This window comes from Rhinoderma darwinii, chromosome 4 (genome assembly GCF_050947455.1).
Source record: "Rhinoderma darwinii isolate aRhiDar2 chromosome 4, aRhiDar2.hap1, whole genome shotgun sequence".
Taxonomy (NCBI): domain Eukaryota; kingdom Metazoa; phylum Chordata; class Amphibia; order Anura; family Rhinodermatidae; genus Rhinoderma; species Rhinoderma darwinii.
Genome location: NC_134690.1, coordinates 204,877,742 through 204,899,522, shown reverse-complemented (window position 1 = coordinate 204,899,522; position 21,781 = coordinate 204,877,742). Strand labels below are relative to the sequence as shown.

General features: G+C 42.6%; 1 protein-coding gene across 1 annotated transcript in view; it reads right to left on the bottom strand.

The window, feature by feature from the left end:
• CYB5R4 (cytochrome b5 reductase 4) overlaps window positions 1-20,433 on the bottom strand; it is a 269,520-nt gene extending 249,087 nt beyond the window's left edge. Inside the window, exons 1-2 of the mRNA XM_075862092.1 lie at window positions 20,171-20,433; window positions 16,207-16,360 (exon numbers count right to left, since the gene is read on the bottom strand). Of these exons, the coding sequence (XP_075718207.1) occupies window positions 16,207-16,360; window positions 20,171-20,245 (229 nt within the window). The 5' untranslated portion in view covers window positions 20,246-20,433. The remainder of the gene's footprint in view (window positions 1-16,206; window positions 16,361-20,170) is intronic.
• Between the last annotated feature and the right edge of the window lie 1,348 nt (window positions 20,434-21,781).

Here is a 21,781-nt window from a genome sequence, read left to right as displayed (position 1 = left end):
TACGGTCGCGACAATACCAAATATGTGTATTTTATGTATTGAATGTATTATGTTTATTGTAAAAAATGTGTGTGTTTTTTTATTTAACATTACTTTATTTTTTACTTTTTTATTTTTAACTTTAAAATGTACTGGCATATATCTATATGCCAGTACATTAGCCTGTGTACTGATAGTGCACAGGCAGTTGTTCAGACATATCTAGTATGCCCTAACAACAGAAAATCTGGTCAGACAGACCTGGGGTCCTTCAATGGACCCTGGGCTGTCTGCCCTTACAGGTTATGTCACTCGATCGCATTACCTGACAAGTAATCCAAGGGGCATCCCCCCTTCTCATTTACCCCTTGAATGCTGCTTTGATCGCAGCATTCAAGGGAGTAGCAGCGGAGAGGTTTAATGCAGCCTTTGCCCCGCTCCTGACAATAAGTGTGCGGTCAGCATGAGGAGATGTGGCCGGCGCTGCACGAATAAGCGGAGGCTATTCTGACATCCTGCAAAGATATTCAAGCAGAAACTGTCCAAATACTGACAAATCCAATGGATGCAAGAATTGTGAAGGTGATAACAAAGAAGGGGTCCTATGTTAACATGTAACTTGGCCTGCTAAGTTTTTTTTATTGAAAGAGCTTTTGATTTCTGTAAATATGACCTCCTGATGCTGCAAATTCAATAAATTACCCTTTTAGTTCTCTTTACAACCTTTAAAATGTTTTGATCTCTGTTGTGCATAATAATTTGAAACAGTGCATTTTGAGTTTTTTACTTCTAAAAAAAAATCTGTTATCATTAGGAGATTTGTTCAATAAAATTTGCATCATACTCCAACGGTTGATGGCTTGAAGATTATACTGACTGTCATTTGCATCGACTATTTAGGAAAATCAGCAAAAAATAACATTTGCATAATAATTTGGAACGCGGTGTAATATGCGCCAAGCCCTCCAGTATTGGCAGGATTCCCTGACAAACTAATGTGTAAAGGATGGTCCCCTTGATGCCTTCCATGGGTGGAAGAAGGATTGGGTATGTTGGAAAGAAGAAATGGGTATGTTGGAAAGATATATTATCACACGTTATATATACTAGGATTACTGGGGATGGGTTGTTGATCCAGGGATTTCCTCTGGATCAACACTGTAGAATTATAGGTTGGACATGATGGACCTGTGTGTTCTTTCAACCTTACCTACAGATGTGTTCTTCCTTAACTTAACATATTCCAAAATGTATAATCTGTAAAAAAAAACAAAAAAAACATATACCTCTGATGGATGCCAACTGTCAGCCATCCGTCACCCATAGACTCCCTCGTTAATTTTTTTGAATGATAGATATATATATATATTTATTGCATAAGTTATTTTACTGGATGGCTGTGACAGATTGTATTGAATTGGTATCATAAATTGTATAACTTAACCACAATTCAAGAAACATCAATGTAGACACATCTAAGGAACTTTGTAAAATGCCTGTTGCTTTGCGCCAATCTCTATTGAAATAAACATGCGTGCTTGGCATATCCAAATGTGCATGTTTATGGGGATGTCAGGAAGATGGCTACTGGCTGGACAAGTGTAGCCTAGTGCCATGTTGAAAATCTGAAGACTTTCAAAACTAGGTTTTGCACAACATTTAGTAATGAAATATATAACCTAGAAGAAATAGATGCTAAAAAAACAAGAGAAATTATGAAAATAGAAAAATACTTTATTGAAATACATAACAAAGGACAAAGAACAATAGATAAAATGAGAAATCCATAGACCAACAGTTAAAAAGGGACAATGAGCGGTGTATCTACCAAATAATCATAGTGTGGCAGTATGTTACATAAACACAATAAATGTATATAGCAATGCTAATAAGCCATATGTATAGTAAATGTATATGCACAAGTACAACTTCAAACCATAGAATGGTGTGAAAATAATATAGTGACCATATATAAGTGTAGCAGTATGCTACATACACACAATAAATGTATATAGTAATGCTAGTAAACCATGTGTATAATATATGTAGAGCAATGCTAGTAAGCCATGTGTATAGTCAATACATATTTACAAGTGCAATTACAAACCATAGAGTGGTATAGAAGTAATGTGGTGACCATACACAAGTATAGCGGTATGCAACATAAACACAGTAAATATATACTGTATAGAGCAATGCTAGTAAGCCATGTGTATACTCAATGCATATTTAAACATATAAATGGTCAATATAAGCAGGAGGAAAAACCATCATGTTCAAGGTTGACAAAGTATATCAAAAGGGATATAACATACCCATGATAAATGCAGGAGAAAACACAGCCAATGTGCGTTTCGGCGCAAATGCCTTAGTCTGGGGGTGGCGTTAGACCGCAGACTAATCCTATTTAAATGGAGCCGAGCCAATTGCAAGAGCATGAGTCACCTGAAGAATGCTCTGTTTGATATCGATTGCCCTCACTGTATAATTACCGGTCGCGGTGTCCTGGAGAGTGATGTGGCCGCGCCTCCGAAAAAGTCAGTCGCGAAGGGCCGGAAACCGGAAGCACGTCACCGCGTCAGCAGACCCGGTCACGTGAATCCAGTGTCCGACATGTCACGAGTGGGGCGGAGAGGGATTTTCATGATCTGGCAGGGAACCTCAGGTGAGTTACTGTCATTTATCAACATGCTAAACTAGAGCTCTCTTAGGCCTCATGCCCACTTCAGTCTTTTTCTTCAGGGTGCTAGCCGTTTTTCTGACGGCTAGCACCCGGACCCATTCATTTCAATGGGGCCATGCACACTTCAGTTTTTTTGACAGTCCCGTTGCTCCGTTCCGATCCAAAGTAGAGCATGTCCTACTTTGGTCTGAGATTCCGTGACCGTGAGGCCCATGCAATTGGGGCAGTCAAAAAAACTGAAGGCACACAGAACGCATCCGTGCCCCGTCCGTTTGTGACGGAGCCGTTGCCTAGCAACGGCCGGGCGGGCAGAAATACATTACAGATATATTACACTAATCGGCAGCCACTTGTCTCTATCAATCACTGATAGAGAAAAGAGGCTGCTGATTAAAAATAAAATAAAAAGCAGTTCATAGTACCTGGTCGTTGTCTTGGTGACGAGTCCCTCTTCTTCCTCCAGTCCAACCTTCCTGTATGACGCGGCAGCCTGTGATTGGCTGCAGAGGCCGCTGCAGCCTGTGATTGGCTGCAGAGGTGGTCACGTGGGAAGAAGCGTCATCCCTGGAGGCCGGCATCCTGACGTGCGTGACCGCCACTACAGCCTGTGATTGGCTGCAGCGGTGACATGGATGAAACGTCATCCCTGGAGGCCAGACAGGAGGAAAGTAAGTATGAACTTTTTTAAAAAAAAAAATTTCATTAAAATTTTATTTTCCGAGCGCCGAGCATGGTACTGTCCAGGGTGCTGAAAGAGTTACCGCCGATCAGTGCAGCCCATTAACTCTTTCAGCACCCTGGACAGTACCATGCTCGGCGCTCTGAAACGGAAACACGAAGTGCACACGGCCACTAAAATGGGCACACGGATCCGTCAAAAACGGCAGTGAAAACGGTGTCGGAAGTGTGCACGAGGCCTTAACATTAACCTCACTTGTAAGTGGAGTCATCCTAGTATTGATTTTCTGGATATTTTGATTAAAAGGGATTTAAATGTTTTTTTTACAGACCGATCTCTATCATAAAGAAACGTCAACTAATTCACTGCTGCATGCAACCTCTTCACATTCCCGACATACCATTGAAGCAATCCCAAATGGACAATTTCTACGAGTCAAAAAGTTCTGCTCAACCCAAGGACTTTAAATTTTGATCTAATGAGCTAAAGGATAGGTTTACTCAGAGGGATTATAGTCACCGTAACATCTGTAAGGCGCGCCATCTAGCGCAAAAAACCTCCTTGAAAACAACTTCTTCAAATATCCCCCAAAGTTCAGCGTAAACCCAAGGTGAGATTTGTGATGACATTTAACTCACGCTGGGCAGAAATGCGTGATACATTGAGCACATTTTGGCCGGTGTTGTTGACCGATCCAACGTTACAAAAAGTGCTACCTGATTATCCTGCTATGGTGCCTCGCAGAGCATGTAATCTGCGCGAAACCATAGTACATAGCTACTTGACACCGATTAAACTCGGTAAAGTGTTTGGCACAAAAGGTCCCAAATGGGAGTATAGGTCGTGTGGGGACTGTTTAAGCTGTCCCAACATTGAGAACTCAGAGTTCTTTGTGCACTCTAGTGGCATCAATAAATTTAACATTTGTTGGCCGATTAACTGCAACACCAAGGATGTCATTTATTATGCCACATGTTCATGTCCTAAAATGTATATAGGCATGACCACTCGTGAGTTGCGGATTCGTGTAAGAGAACATGTTCGAGACATAGAGTGTGCTAAGACGGCAGTAGATGTGGAACGAAAAGAAAAAAGCCACGGCGCCACTAGGTATGGATCAAAGAAGGTGATGTAAGGATAGGAGGAAATATGAATGCTCACCGTGTGGGTTAAAAGAGTTCAGCGCCGGGGTCCACGGGGTAGCTGCTGCCAGATCCGAGCCGGTCGCCTAGGAGACCGCTTGAGTACGAGAGATGCAGATAAAACAGAGGATCTATAACGGCGCTGCTGGTTGTTGTGGACAAGGTAAGATTCCTGAGGTCGAGTGTAGAGTGTAGAGTTTTGTAAGAAACTGTTTATTCGCAACGCGTTTCAGCACCGAATTGGCGCTTTCATCAGGCATAGTATGAAAGCGCCAATTCGGTGCTGAAACGCGTTGCGAATAAACAGTTTCTTACAAAACTCTACACTCTACCTCAGGAATCTTACCTTGTCCACAACAACCAGCAGCGCCGTTATAGATCCTCTGTTTTATCTGCATCTCCAGTAGATGTGGAGCAATTAAAAACAATCCCCAAACATTTCCGACACCATTTATGCAATTCTTGATTGTTAAAGGTGAAGGGCATTGATCACATTAACATCGATGAGAGGTGGTGATCTAAAGAAACTTCTTACAGAGAGAATGCAAGTGGATCTGGAGGCTCCAAACTGTATATCCCAAGGGCCTAAATGAGACCACTGGGTTCTCTGCATTTCTCTGATTGCCAGCTTATTTTAGTGGTGTTGGGTATACTTTACCGCTTTTATCATCTTTTGTGTGATTTTAACTAATCTTATATTTCTCTTCATACGGATTAGATTTATATTGATAATCCCATTGTACTTTTCGGAGTCTTATCTTCTTTATTTGGGTCCTTAAATAATTTCGTGCCAATGGGTCTTTCTACGCTCGTCAGTCAATATAGTTGAAATACATAGGTTTACATATATACGTCGCTACATGTTTGTTGTAACAATTATATTACTCTTTATTGTATTTTTAGGTATACACTCACAAGTATTATTATTTAACCGTTATCATACTTTGTACACTATTGCACATATTTGTTTATCACTTATTTTTCATCACATCCTTTATTACTTTATATTATTCGCTGTTAATTATTTTTGAACACTTATGATTATATATCCTATTTATATATATGTACTCCTTTGATTGCACAGAATAGTGTATTCACACACGGCTTTTGGTGCGGATTTTTATTGTTTCGTCACATTCACTCACTTTTCTTTATATATTTGCATATATTCAATTTCTCCATTTGATCATTTGCTTCGTGATGCACCTGCTCTTCTTGCATGGGCGGATGCATCACGCAGCCATATCACTAGATGTACAAGTTATTCATGTAACGGTGTATTTGTGCCCTGTAAATTTGCATTGATCTGGTCTATTCCAAACAGCGACTCTTGTGTTCTCTGCCTCACTGTGCCGCTCCGTCATTGGTGCGTGGTGACTGGCCTCCTTCTCTGTCACTCGTGACGTGTCGGACACTGGCTGACGCGGTGACGTGCTTCCGGTTCCGGCCCCTCGCGAGTGACATTTTCGGAGGCGCAGCCAATTCACTCTCCAGGACAAAGCGACCGGTAATCATACAGTGAGGGCAATAGATATCAAACAGTGCATTCTTCACGTGACTCATGCTCTTGCAATTGGCTCGGCTCCATTTAAATAGGATTAGTCTGCGGTCTAACGCCACCCCCAGACGAAGGCAAATGCGCCGAAATGCGCGTTGCGGTGGACATTGGCTGTGTTTTCTCCTGCATTTATCATGGGTACTTCGTCAACCTTGCACATGATTGTTTTTCCTTCAGCTTATATTGACCATTTATATGTTTAAATATACATTGAGTATACACATGGCTTACTAGCATTGCTCTATATATATTTACTGTGTTTATGTTGCATACCGCTACACTTGTGTATGGTCACATTACTTCTATACCACTCTATGGTTTGTAATTGCACTTGTAAATATGTATGGACTATACACATGGCTTACTAGCATTGCTCTACATATATTATACACATGGTTTACTAGAATTGCTATATACATTTATTGTGTTTATGTAGCATACTGCTACACTTATATATGGTCACTATATTATTTTCACACCATTCTATGGTTTGTACTTGTACATATACTGTACATTTACCATACATATGGTTTATTAGCATTGCTATATACATTTATTGTGTTTATGTAACATACTGCCACACTTCTATATGGTCACCCTATTATCTCTATACCATTCTATGGTTTGTAATCTATGTTTATTTAGTAGATACACCGCTCATTGTCCCTTTTTAACTGTTGGTCTATGAATTTCTCATTTTATCTATTGTTCTTTGTCCTTTATTATGTATTTCAATAAAGTATTTTTCTATTTTCAGAATTTCTCTGTTTTTTTAGCATCTATTTCTTCTAGGTTATATATATTTCGTTTCGATGCTTTTTGGGTATACACGTTAGGATGAGCCCATGTAATTTGCATATATTTTCTTATTTTTTACGTATTTGGGCCATATTGATTCATGCTGCATTTTTGGTTAGGTTATTTAGTAATGGAAGGAACTAAAGAGGATGAGACTGTGAGGTGACACTATAAGAAAACCAAGACAAAGTATTTACTACTAGTTATACTACAGTGTCAAAAGAAGTACTGTATACAAAACTGAAGAAATGCTAATCATCCGTCAGTCTTTATTGAGCATCATTTGTTGTGTAGTTCAAACACTTTTGACAATCAGAGAAATAAGTATTTATTAAAATCAACCATTGTCATACTGTCTGAACTGAAGTGAAGCTTCACTGTTGACCAACATTGGCTCCATAGTCGACTAGCGAATGTAAAAATCAAGAATCTTTGCATTATACAGTATCTTGATTTTATTTTGCTCATTTCATGTATTTTTCATTTAATTTTTTTAATGAAATGTAGAAAGAAATCTGGTGCTCTCTCCAAACCCTTAACAATCAAGCTTGTTGTCACTTACTTATTGTATTATAGCTTTACATTTACTATAATTATAGGTACACCAGGACTTTAAAATCGCTCTACTACTGAAAAATAGCTCTGAAATCACGGTCCACAGGAATACATTGAGCCGCTTGAAAATCTCTGTCAAGCAGGTTGCTAGCAATTTATTTTTGTAATCGCTACATGATGGGATTTGTGAGTAGTAGAAGCAACTGTTTTTTTTTTCTCCACATGAAATTGCTTGGAGATAACTCGCTCGTGTTTTGATTACTCTTTGGAAAAAAATCTTGCTGTACAAATAAGTGTAGCCCTAGCCTTAAAGGGGTTTCCTCACCACAGATAATCGCTATTATATGGGAGCCGCTGCGGTGATCAGTTGATTGCCATGGGTCCCAGTCACCGAAACCCCTAGCAAACAGATGATTTTGCGGGGGGGGGGGGGGGCCCAAGCCAGTCTGACATTTTCCCTGCAGGAGAAAATAAGTATTAAATGGTGGCCATTTAGAGGAATTACAAAGTAAACCACCCTGCAGTGTGACTCATTAACATACAAATATAGTGTCACGATCACAGGATATGTGGATCCACTAGGCCGCTCCGCCGTAGCGGAGAGGTAGCTGGACTAGTCACAGTCTATACAAAAGTCTATAGCAGTTCGTAACACACGGGTACCTGAACTAGTCCAGACAGTGGCTGTGGTTTCAGCATGGATGGAGGTAGGTGCAGCAGGTTGTGCCAGACGTGCCGGACAGTACAAGATGTGGCAGCCGACACTGGACGTGGCAGGAGACACTGGACGTGGCAGGAGACACTGGACGTGGCAGGAGACAGTAGGTGCAGTAGGACACGACTCAACACGAAGAGGCTCAGAAACAAGAACACAGCATGGGATACAGGATACGGGTAACAGGGCACAGATCATAACTGGAACAGGAAAACACTAAGGGAACATTTGCAAGACAGACTTGGGATACACTAACAACGCTCAGACAAGGATCAGAAGGGCCCTTCTTATAGTCCAGGAATCATGTGTAGCTGATGATGATGGTTTCACATGTTCGCGCGCTGGCTCTTTAAGACCGGGCACGAGCGTGCGCGCGCACACACCCTACGGTACACAGCGGACCGGAGTGGAAGTGAGCGCTGGCGTCTCCTAGGAAGGAGATGCGAGCCAGCGCTCACTAATCCATGGCTGCTGCCGTCAGGAGGGGAGTATACCCTACAGTATTCCCCCCTCTTACTTCCCCTCTTCTTGCGACCAGAGCGATAGAGACATTTCTTAATGAGAGCAGGGGCACTGAGGTTCTTTTCTGGCTCCCAGGACCTCACCTCAGGACAAAACACTCTTCAGGCCAGCAAATAGTAAGTCCTTCCTCCTACCCTTTTGCAGTCCAGGATCTCCCTCACATCAAACATCAGAAGAACCCCTGGGAGCAACTGTGGAACTGGAAGTCTTACTGTAGCGGTTCAGGACCACTGGTTTCAGGAGGGACACATGAAAGGAGTTGGGGATTCTGAGGGTAGGAGGCAACCGCAGCTTATAGGAGACAGGGTTTATCTGTTGCAGAATCTCAAAAGGACCGAGGAACCTGGGAGCAAACCTGTATGAAGGCACCTTCAAACGAATGTTCTGTGAGGACAGCCAGACTTTGGTACCTGGAAGATACCGAGGCGGCTTTCTTCTCTCTGTATCCGCTTTTCGCTTCATGCAATCGACTGCCAGCAAAATAGAGGACCGGGTCTGTTGCCAGATTTGCAGAAAGTCCCCAAATGCAGAGTCAGCAGCCGGTACCTGAGATGTAGTCGACACAGGAAGAGGGACTCTAGGATGTTGACTGTACACAATGTAAAACGGAGTGGAAGTGGTGAACTCGCTTGTGTGGTTATTATACGAGAACTCGGCCCATGGAAGAAGCTGTACCCTATTATCATGCTGCAAGGAAATAAAGTGGCGGAGATAATTCTCCAAGATCTGGTTGATCCTTTCGACTTGCCCATTGGACTGGGGGTGATAGGCCGAGGTAAAGTCCAATCTCACATCTAGGAGTTTACAGAGGGCTCTCCAGAAGATTGAGGTAAATTGAACCCCCCGATCGGACACAATGTGAAGGGGCAAGCCATGCAAGCGGAAGATGTGCTGAATGAAATGACTCGCCAGTCGGGGAGCAGAAGGTAGGCCGGTCAGTGGGATAAAATTTGCCATCTTCGAGAACCGGTCCACCACCACCACCACCCAGACAGTGTTGCATCCTGCTGAGGGACAACGGTCTGTAACAAAGTCCATCGCAATGTGCTGCCAGGGGGCATTGGGTACAGGCAGAGGTTGGAGCAGGCCTGGAGTGAGTAACCTTGTTAGAAGCACACACCGTGCAGGAAGAGACAAAGTCCACAACATCTTTGGGTAGCATGGGCCACCAGAAGAGATGAGCAATAAGGTCCCAGGTCTTACGAACATCAGCGTGCCCAGCCAGTTTAGAGCTGTGTCCCCAGCGGAGAATTCTTCTCCTGTCTGCCAACCGAACAAAAGTCCTCCCTGGAGGGATGTCTCTAACCTGCAAAGGGTTGGAAGTGACAATGCAGGACGGATCTATGATACTTTGAAGGGGCTCCATCGTGTCATCCGTCTCAAATGACCTGGACAGGGCATCGGCCCTCACATTCTTGTCAGCGGGACAGTAGTCGAGCACGAATTGGAAATGGGTGAAGAACAGCGACCACGTGGCTTGACGGGGATTTAGTCGTTGAGCGGACTGGAGATAGGTGAGGTTCTGGTGGTCGGTGTAGATCAAGATGGGGTGAGCTGCGCCCTCTAGAAGATGTCTCCACTCCTCCAGAGCCAAGTAGATGGCCAGTAGCTCCCGATCCACAATAGAGTAATTGCGCTTTGTAGACTAAAAAAAGTCTCGAGTAATAGCCACATACTACTGCCTTTCCTTTGAAGCTTCTCTGGAACAGAAGTGCACCTGCACCAACAGAAGAAGCGTCCACCTCCAATGAAAACTGCCGAGATACGTCTGGATGGTGGAGGATCAAGGCTGAAGTGAAGGCTTTCTTGAGGCTAATAAATGCGGACTCTGCCTCTGGAGTCCACACCTTGGCATTCACACCCTTCTTGGTAATGGTAGAGATGGGAGCCGTCAGAGACAAGAAGTTTGGAATAAACTGCCGGTAGAAATTGGCGAATGCCAGGAAACGCTGTTTGGCCCTCAGGCCTAGAGGACGTTGCCATTACAGGACATACTTTAGTTTCTCAGGATCCATCTTGAGACCTTGATCCGAGATGATGTAGCCCAGAAAGGGCAAAGACTTCTTTTCAAAGACGCACAGCTCCAGCTTGGCACATAAGCGATTCTCCCTTAGTCGCAGTAGTACCTGACGGACAAGCCTCCGATGGGTCATCAGATCTGGGGAGAAAATCAAAATATCATTGAGGTAGACTACAACACAGATATAGGAGAGATCTCGGAAGATATCATTGACGAATTCCTGAAAGACTGCGGGAGCGTTACACAGTCCGAACGGCATCACCATAGTCCGAACGCCAGCACCATAGTGCCCGTCTCGTGTATTGAACGCCATCTTCCACTCGTTCCCTTGACGGATTCAAATCAAATTATAAGCCCCACACAAGTCTCATTTTGAAAAAATTCTGGCTCCTCGTATGCGGTCAAACAGCTCGGACATAAGTGGCAACGGGTATTTGTTCTTGACCGTGATCTGGTTGAGACCACGGCAGTCAATGCAGGGTCGAAGAGATCCATCTCTCTTCTTAATGAAGAAGAACCCGGCGGAGGATTTTAGTATAAAACCCCTCTCCAAATTCTCCTTGATATGGGCGGACATGGATAAAGTCTCTGGCAAGGAGAGAGGATATACCCGTCCACGGGGTAGAGAAGCATTTGGAACCAGTTCAATGGGACAGCCATAATTCCGATGTGGAGGAAACGTCTCAGCCTCTCACTTGCGGAAAACATCCGCAAAACTGGCATACTGAGATGGTAGATCGGAGAGTGACTGAGGCAGAGGGGGCATAACAGGACGAACTTGTGAGAGGCAATGGCATCTGGGACACCATTGAAGAATTTCTCCGGAACTCCAGTTAAGAACCGGGGCGTGTAGGCGAAGCCATAGCAGAGCCCGCATTTAGACAACCGTCAAGACCTAAGGGTATGTTCACACGCTAGCTGTCTTTTACGACTGAAATGACAGCCTGTTTTCAGAAGAAAACAGCTGTGTCGTTTCAGCCGTAAATGCTCCTCCTCGTAATATACGAGGCGTCTGTGACGCTCGTATATCTTGAGCTGCTCTTCATTGAGTTCAATGAAGAACGGCTCAAATTACGTTGCAAAGAAGTGTCCTGCACTTCTTTGCCGAGGCAGTCAATTTACGCGTCGTCGTTTGACAGCTGTCAAACGACGACGCGTAAATTACAGGTCGTCTGCACAATACGTCGGCAAACCCATTCAAATGAATGGGCAGATGTTTGCCGACATATTGTAGCCCTATTTTCAGACATAAAACGAGGCATAATACGCCTCGTTTACGTCTGAAAATAGGTCGTGTGAACTCAGCCTAACTGTACTAGGGGATTGATGGTGTCACTTTACATCGAGATTTAGATCATGCTACTGCTTTTCACTGAAACTCCACATGTACATTTTGGTTAATACTATTCATAACAGTAACAAGGTAATGACATTTTGAGAATATCTATATTATTATTTATTTCATAATTTGTCTTCACACAACAATAAAAAAACAAATGTAGATAATAATAGTAATTTAAAGAGGCTCTGTCACTACATTATAAGTTTCCTATATTGTACATGTGATCGGCGCTGTAATGTAGATTACAGCAGTGTTTTTTATTTAGAAAACGATCATTTTTGACGGAGTTATGACCTATATTAGCTTTATGCTAATGAGTTTCGCAATGGACAACTGGGCGTGTTTTACTATATGGCCAAGTGGGCGTTTTGGAGAGAAGTGTATGACGCTGACCAACCAGCGTCATACACTTCTCTCAATTCATTTATACAGCACATAGCGATATATCTATATTGCTATGTGCTGCCACATAAACACACTATAACATTACTGCAGTGTCATGACAATGTGCAGTGTCATGACAACATTACCGCCAGCCAGGATGGGATGTGTATTCAGAATACTGACCACTTCTCTGCACTTCACTGTGATTTACAGCACAGCATGCGTAGTCTCGCGAGATTACGCTGTAAGCTGTCATTTACAGCGAGATCTCGCTGTGCTGTAAATCACAGAGAAATGGTCAGGATTCTGAATACACATCCCGTCCTGGCTGGAGGTAATGAATATTCATTGTCATGACACCGCAGTAATGTTATAGTGCTATATGTTATAGTGCTATATAAATGAATGGCGAGAAGTGTAAGGACCACAGGCGAAAATGCTGCAAAAAAACGCTCAGAAGCTAGTGCCGCAGGTTTTTTCTGCCTCCCATTAATTTTAATGGGAGATCAGTGGCAGAACCCGCTGATGGAAAGAGCATGCCTCTTTTAGGTTCTGCGAGTGGCCAAAAGCTGCCCAGGATATAAAACGCCACTGCCTCCCATCGATATGTGCCGTTTTTTGGTGCCAATTCCGAAAAAGTTTCCACAGAGCCAGAGAAAAACTCTGTGTGAACTGACCATTTGGCTTCACCCACTAGCTCACAGAAAACTGAGAATAGGAATATAGAGCCTGCAGAGGGGAAAACTGCTAAAAAAAATTACATAAACAAGTCATATAATGGCCACAATTAGTGTTATTTCTCATGTACACACATATGACAGCTTATTCTTAAAAACGCCTTGAAAAGTTAGGTACTCTTTAAGACCTATCGGTGAAAGAATATTCAGCTTGTGGATCCAAAAATCCCCCCAATTAGGTGTGACTACTTCTATTGCAAAGAAGTGTCTTCCAGCTGGATTTTTATTATGTGCTTTTAGGTAAGGGGCAGATACACTGATTTTCTTCATTTATATTACAGTGTTTGGCGAGTCCCGTTTTTAATTTTCTCCCAGTTCTTTCGACATATTTTAATCCACATGGGAAAATTAGTACATAACTTGTGACCATCGTGACACCGGTAGAGAACGATTTGGTCTTATATTTTAAAATTGCAAAAATGTGATATCGGCAAATTTGACTATCGGCCCGTTATGACCATGCGTTATGAGAATTATATTGAATGCTAAAAGGGGATATATAAAAGATCCTACCTATTTAGGGAGATTCGATTTTGAATTTGAAGAACTTGAGAGATGCGATTAATCCTGATACATGAAAATTTTGGAAAATGCGTAATAAGGTGTTTTGGGGGAGTTTAAAACATAAGTGGGGGCTTTAAAAAGTTGCTTACATTTTATGGTATATTACTTTTATGTATAAAAGATGCTTCTAGGTTACACTCATCGGCTATTTAAAAGTAAGAAAAGGCATTGCCTAATATGCCCCAGAAGAAGCAGGGAATGAAAAACCCAGACTCGGGCCGAAACCAGGCGCGCAAGATGTTTTTAAACTTATGATGAGCTTGTTTTAATCCTAAACTCGGTAAGTATAATAAAAGTGGAATCTCTTTTAAAGTGGTAACGGTTTTACACTATGTCCAGTTGCTTTCGCCATCTTTAGTACTCGTCGACAGAAGGGCTCTTGTATTTTCCAGGCACCTTTGTCTTCGAGAACTAGAGGGACAAGAAAGGCGGAACAGTGTAGCGCGGCAGTGTAAAAGAATAACGGACTCCCGTGGTGTGCAAATTGGCATCCTTTGAAGAGGATTTTGGCTATTTCTCAGTCATGTGAACTTCACCGGAGCGTGAGGTGCAGTTTTAATAATTAAAAAACAAAGTACAACAATACAAACGCTATGGTCTTATTGTAACAGATGAGTGAGGGTGCTTTACGGTTTCCATGACTCCATACCCAGCCGTACATGTGTGTTTGGGGGTCCCCCGTTCTATCAATTCGTAGTCTTCTAAGCACTGATCAATCATTGGATAAGTTATAAATGTTTCTCACTGTAATACCCCCTGAACCCTTTCAATACTCTAGACAACGAGTCACTGTGCGGAAAATTGCAACTCACCCTTATTCAAGTGAATGAAGCCTAGTTGTAGTACCTGCACAATGCGGGTCTGGGAGAGCCTACTGCTGCGGCCCTGTCAATCTATAAGCAAAGGTTTATACTCCTAATCATTTATCACTAACTTTCCAGTGCCCCCCCTTTATCCCTTCATTGTGTCCTTACCTCTCCATTAACCACACACCATTTTGTCTTCGCTGGAAGCCACCACTAACACCCCAAACTTCCCCAATTCCTACCTTTCACCCTTACCCATGTTCTCACTCCTCCAGCTTTGGTGCAAGCACTAAACACTAGTAATCTCACCGCTACCCCTTATCAAATGGTTGCATTGCTACCATTTCTGATCTTGTCAAGCAAACCTAGATGTGTGGGTTAAGAACACATTCAGCACACACTGTTCTTCTAGGCTAGGTCAATTTTGTGGTTATAACACCCTGCTAGTGTGAGAAATTAATAGGAAAATTGCGATTTTTTTTTTCTGTGTGTGTGTTTTTTTTGGGGTCAAATTTAGTTTGGAGTTCAATTTCAGAATTACAGGTTGCAAGAAAAAGCATTACAAATATTTTTTTAATGCAGTACGGCAACTAGCTTCAGAGTATTTACAGGTTTGGGGTTTCTTATGATATTTGAGCTTATAAATCTGATTCAATGTTTTGGTATTGTTCGCATTAGTGCCATTCTATGAAGATTTAGTAAAGTAAGGCTTGACCTGTGGGGCAGACATGTGATCAGCAAACACTTTAGATTTGGTAGATTTTGTGGTTATTTGGTGACTCGGTCACAGATCTGGTCAGATTTGACGGGAAGATCAGTGCTGCATGCAGCACTATTCTTTCCACCAAAAACATGGACCTCATCATAAGCCGATGGCGGCTGGCAGACGCAGCCATTATCATCATACAAATGATCCGGCACCGCATTGTGGTTTCCATTATAAATGCAAACCACTACACAATGTGAACACAGCCTAGGAGTTGTTTGTTGTTTTTTTTAAACTTCACAAATATTGCATTAATTTATCTTGGATCTGTGCCAGTGATAATTCTTTAAGTAACATACACATATTTAGGCATACATGCTCTTGAAAGACTTTTGCAGCTTAAAACATGATAATTAATATTAAATTGCATAATTTCTTGTGTGACATTTATGGGCTGCAATATCATTAAAAAAATTATGTTTTTTGCATTGAAAGTGTTAAATTAGATGCCATAATGACCTGAACGCACAAGGTCGCAAATGGTTGTTTGGGAGGCAAAACCGCTTGCCACCACTGACTTGGCCAGTCCAAAGCAGCGAGAGGTCATGTTCTGCTTTGTGGTAAATTCAATGCAAGACAATGCAGGACAATTTTATTCCTGCCCATTTGATCAGTGCAAATACACTAACATACCAATATTAGAACATTTATGGGGGGGGGGGGGGTTATTAACTTTTCTACGCCAGTAAACGGCTCAAAAAGTCAATATATTTTTGACTTTTAGGCTGTTTGAGTGGGTGGAGCTTGGTAAAAGTAGCGGAAACCTACATCTGAAACGCCATTTATAATAAGTTCCCCACATTGTGCAAGAACCCCAGTATAAAGGAATCTGTTTTAGTGATATGTAGACCTGAATAGAGGTCTGGAGGGAATACTTACACATGTCCAAAAGGTTACTCTTTTTAAGTGGCAGTAGTTCCCACATCATACAGTAGCCCCAAATTATAGACACTTACCCCTGATACATGTCCAGCAGTCGGTCTTCTTATTGTGTTTTGCAAGCTCTTCTTCTGTCACTTCTATTAAGCGTCCTCTTAGGCCTGTTAAATCTTTGCCACTACTTTTAAGTTTGATCCAGTCCATAAGACTCCTTCCTGGTTTCAATGGGGTCTGGAAAAGATCATTTTAGAATGTATTAAACTACACCCGAGTGCAAATTAATAGACAAAAACTGATAATGCAAACAATGTAAATATTTGTTAACGTACTCTAAGCATAGGGACCCTATGACTAGCCAATTGTGCACATAAACAGCAATTCAGCAATAAACTATTATCGGAAGATCCTTCTCTTTATGAGTGAGCACAATCAGATAACAGAGCAGAAAGGCAATAGAACATAAAATTCCTTGTGGTTTCCTCGCAGCCAGTCAGCAGGCACAGGCTGTTTAGCTGTTATTTACAAACCGGTGTCTGCAATGAGCAGAGGTCTGTATTCTGCAGATGGTCTCAAATTGCTGTATATGCAATTCTATATTTTCTTCTTGCAATGTCTTAATTACATTTTTAGTGTAATAAAAGTTTCAAACCTTCATACATTTCCAACAAGAGTTAACAGAGGTAGACTACCCAGTGAAAAGATAAGACAAATATCAGTAGAATAATATTGAATGGTATCTACCAAGATAGGGAGAAGTAATATGCAAGTATCAGTAGTATGCTATAAAGGGCGTCCTGTAGAAAGAGAGATTAAAGGCCTATTAGGACAAGTGCTGCTCACATCTATGTGCTGTCCGAATGTAGAACGATGTGAGTCTCATAGGAATGTATAGTAACTGTGTGTCGTACAAAGCAACAATATAAAAAAATAAAAAAAAGACAGCTCGCACTAAAAGCGGATAGCTCTGTGGTAACACCCCAGCGGAGAAAGTGAGATAACATAAGGAGAGCAGAAGGAGAAGGAACACTTGCAGACTAGACATAAAGCTACTGTCTATTAGCCGTGACAGAGAAGGGGAGGCTTATCTAATGAACTGAGCCAGGGAGTCAGCCCCTTCATCCAGTCACGACACAAAAAGGGGGGCTCCCTGCATCTTGAGGCTGTGTGGACACGTCACGGCTAAGGGGAGAAGCTCCACTACTGGGACCACATCACAGGACAGGGAAATATGGACATCCTTGCAGTTTTAAAAGTGGAAATATATTAGTGTCTTTTTTTTACATTTCCTAACCAATTAGGAACATTTTCTGTCATTGGACAATATCTTTAATACTAGGGATGCACGATGCATCGAAACTTTGATACTGTGCATCCCCAAACGGTTCGATACCCTTGTTTCATGTATTTCGATACTTAGCTGTGCGTCCGCACAGCTCAAGTATTGCGCGTCGCACGGACCTATGTAAGTAAAAGAGGCCGTTCAGACAGTCCGTGATTTTCATGCAGCATATGTCCGCTGCGTAAAACTCATGACATGTCCTATACTTGGCCGTTTTGTCGCGCATCACGCACCCATTGAAGTCAATGGGTGCGTGAAAATCAAACGCAGCACACGGAAGCACTTCCGTGTGTCACGCGTGATTCGCACAACAGTAGATAAAGAAATGAAGGAAAAAAATAAAACCACTTCCTTCATTTATTTTTCTAAACATCAAAACCGCGTGTCATAAGGATGGCATATGTGTGAAAATCACGCAGACACGCACCATTCACGGATGACACACGCAAAATGAACATGTTTGTGTGAATAAGGCCTTAGAGTGATGGAGTATTCTTGTGCCACCTGCCACGCCTGATATCAACCGCCATGTGTGGTGTCATCTGCCTTCAAACTCATCTGTGCCGAGCCTCCGTGACACAGTGTTTAGATAAAAACAAAATTGACCCCACAAAACGCCACAAACCAAAACGCTGCATACGTCGACATTTTTATATTTTACTTTAGACTCCCAACAAACATCTGGCCGTAGGCTTTTAGATCTCCCTAAAAAACGCAGCATAAAGCACCGCTAAAACTGTGTGTGAAAACTGCCCATAGAAGTAAAGCACATTACATAAAGCTTGACTACATGCATTTCAGGTTCACGAAGGGGAATTTTCCTGCGTCATATTGTGCATTAAGAACTGTAGAACAACATGTAGGATAACATAATAACAAACAAGAACACAGACAGATGCAACTGTCCAGAAAAGACATGTGAAAATAAACAGAGCTGTTGTGTAACGTCGCTTTATTAATCCCAGTACAGTTCAGATACAGGATGTTACAGCAAGACCTGATGCAACACAAAACACAGCGTATGAAAGAGCTAAAAAACAGAAGTCATGTACGCCAGGTGAAAAAGGAGAACAATAGAGGAGATTCCGGTCCTCTAAGGGAAGAAAACGGCAACGTAGAAAATTGTATGTGCTCAACTGAAAAACATCATGGTAGTCGCAAACTTATATGGCACAGGAATTGTCACTGTCCTACGACAGAAGATTTCTCTCTAAATAAATAGTACAAACTGGTCCAGCACTCAGAACAGTATAAAGGAAAAAGTAAGGGACGGAAAACAAGAGAAGAGTCATGGAGTAATAATGATTATAATGAACCAAGAAAAATGAGAAACCTAAAATGAAGGGAGTCGTGATCATGAATTTAGATGGATTATTTTCATCCCACCTACTGTACGTAGAAGTGTTCTCTATGTACACCCCTTATCTGTATTGTGTGTATAGACTGCAGGGTGTGTGCGCTTCAGGCTGGAATAACACATGCCGTTTTTGATGTTGGTTATTCTCCAGCCAGTGCAGATTTTTTTTTTTTTAGCAATTAGTTGTAAGTAAGATCTTAATCGTTGAACGTGGTGCATTTTAACAGCATTCTGTCTGGAGAATATCTATTGAGGTGTACACTGCGGTGTGCGGATCCGCTTGATCTGGGTGAGGTGGCGACATTACTGTGTGTGTCTGCACTATTGCAGCTTCTCTCTGTCAGTGCATCCTGGGAGGATAGTTGTAGCACCGCCGGAACTGCTATTTCAGCAATAAAAGACTGACCATGTACATTGCCTACAGCAAACACGGACATCAAGTCCCTGGTACATAGCGGTGCCTTGCTTGTATATAACAAAATAAAAAAAGAATGCACAAGTTGCCAAAAGTTCCCAATCACAATCCAATGTTGATTTTTTTTTTCTTACTGGTTGCTATAGACAATGGCTACAGTTTATCCTACACGTCAAGAATGCGCCCGTCGCGCTATTCAAAGTCTATGGGAATAATGGAAGGACAGCACTCCACTGTTTCCATCATTCTCATAGACAGTGAATGGAGCGGATGGCGCATGCTTGACTGTCACTCCAATCAATGTCCTCGTCACTGCAGAGGTGCAGACAGGAGGATCGGATTCCTATACAATATGTATGCGCACCTTAATCGCTATATATATGAAATATTCCACAACATTCTAATATACTTTGCGTTTCTATTCCTCACAATTTTTAAGATATCAGTTTGCTGTCAGTGAATGAGAACATTTTAGTTTACATTCAGAGGCAGCAAACTCATACATACCTAGTCCTGCTCTCAGATAAAGGTTTGCTACAATTAGATCTAGTCCAGACAACGCTCTGTGATATAAATACACCAGGAGCACAAATCTCACGGATATTTTCCTATAATGTATCAGTCTGAAGCACAGGTAGTTTATCTGAGCAGTGGCTAGACTATATATAATTATATCCACTTCTCAACTGACAGCAGCACTATGTAGGGGTTTTCTGACTGTAAACAAGTGTTCTCTTTCACTGACAGCAAACTAAGATCTTGAAAATGGTGAGGAATTGAAGGCATATTGTAGATTCCAGATACATTTGTTCTGTACACCACTTATTCCTACTTTCTACGATGTCCTCTGACAGAGCACGGTAATAAAGTCCACTTCTACACACAGTGGAAGAGGGAGAAGCCACCACAAATCACTCGCCATAGTCATACCTTGTTTCTTCCACCTGCTGACACCCTTTGCTGGGAATTGGGGACAGGGAATGAGGGGGAAGGAACGTTCAGCATTGTGCTATGAGGCGACAGCAGCTTGTATATGTATATTACATATATACTATGTTATAACTTGTGCCCACGTATCAGAGGGGGCACGGGCTACTTGTCGGCACTGCTCATAGCTGTATATAGCGCTACAATGCTGATCAGTCTCCTGCACAGTTGACATCCCAAGTGTAAACTCCACCGAAGATGCTACATCCAGTAAAATGAAGGACCTGTGATGATGTCATGACCACGTGATCAGTCACATGTATGGGAGGAGGGAAGTGTGAGACAAGAAGCAGGAAGAACAGCTTTCTATAAGGGTATGTTCACACGAGGGCGTCCGTTACGGCTGAAATTACGGGGATGTTTCAGCCTGAAAACATCCCCGTAATTTCAGCCGTAACGGCATGTGCAGGCGCTTGAACACCGCGTCAATTACGGCCGTAATTAGCGCTGCTATTCATTGGAGTCAATGAATAACGGCTCCAATTACGGCCAAAGAAGTGACAGGTCACTTCTTTGACGCGGGCGTCTATTTACGCGCCGTCATTTGACAGCGGCGCGTAAATATACGCCTCGTGTGAACAGACAAACGTCTGCCCATTGCTTTCAATGGGCAGATGTTTGTCAGCGCTATTGAGGCGCTATTTCCAGACGTAATTCGGGGCAAAAACGCCCGAATTACGTCCGTAAATAGGCCGTGTGAACATACCCTAAGGGTATGTGCACACACACTAATTACGTCCGTATTTTACGGACGTATTTCGGCCGCAAGTCCCGGACCGAACACAGTGCAGGGAGCCGGGCTCCAAGCATTAGGCCTTATTCACACGACAGTGAAAAAAAATGTCCATTTAAAACTGATCAACTGTCAGTTTTTCATGGCCATTTTGCATCAGTTTGTCTCTAAATTTTCATCCATTTCAAGTCCATCTGTCCGTTTTTAATGGCCGTTTGACATCCATTTTGCATCAGTTTTTCATGGGCGTTAAAAAAACTGATGAATTTCATTGGTCAGGCTTTTTTTGTCCCAACCCCCTGAAAACAACCAAAGGAAGGTCACATGTTCACCTAGACACTATTTACAGCCTCCCTGTAGATGATGCCACACGCCCCCTGTATATGATGCCACACGCCCCCTGTATATGATGCCACACGCCCCCTGTAGATGATGCCACACGCCCCCTGTATATGATGCCACACACCTCCCTGTAGATGATGCCACACGCCTCCCTGTAGATGATGCCACACGCCTCCCTGTAGATGATGCCACACGCCTCCCTGTAGATTAAGCCACACGCCTCCCTGTAGATGATGCCACACGCCTCCCTGTAGATGATGCCACACATCTCCCTGTAGATGATGCCACACGCCTCCCTGTAGATGATGACACACGCCTCCCTGTAGATGATGCCACACGCCCCCTGTATATGATGCCACACGCCCCCTGTAGATGATGCCACACGCCCCCTGTATATGATGCCACACGCCTCCCTGTAGATGATGCCACACGCCTCCCTGTAGATGATGCCACACGCCTCCCTGTAGATGATGCCACAC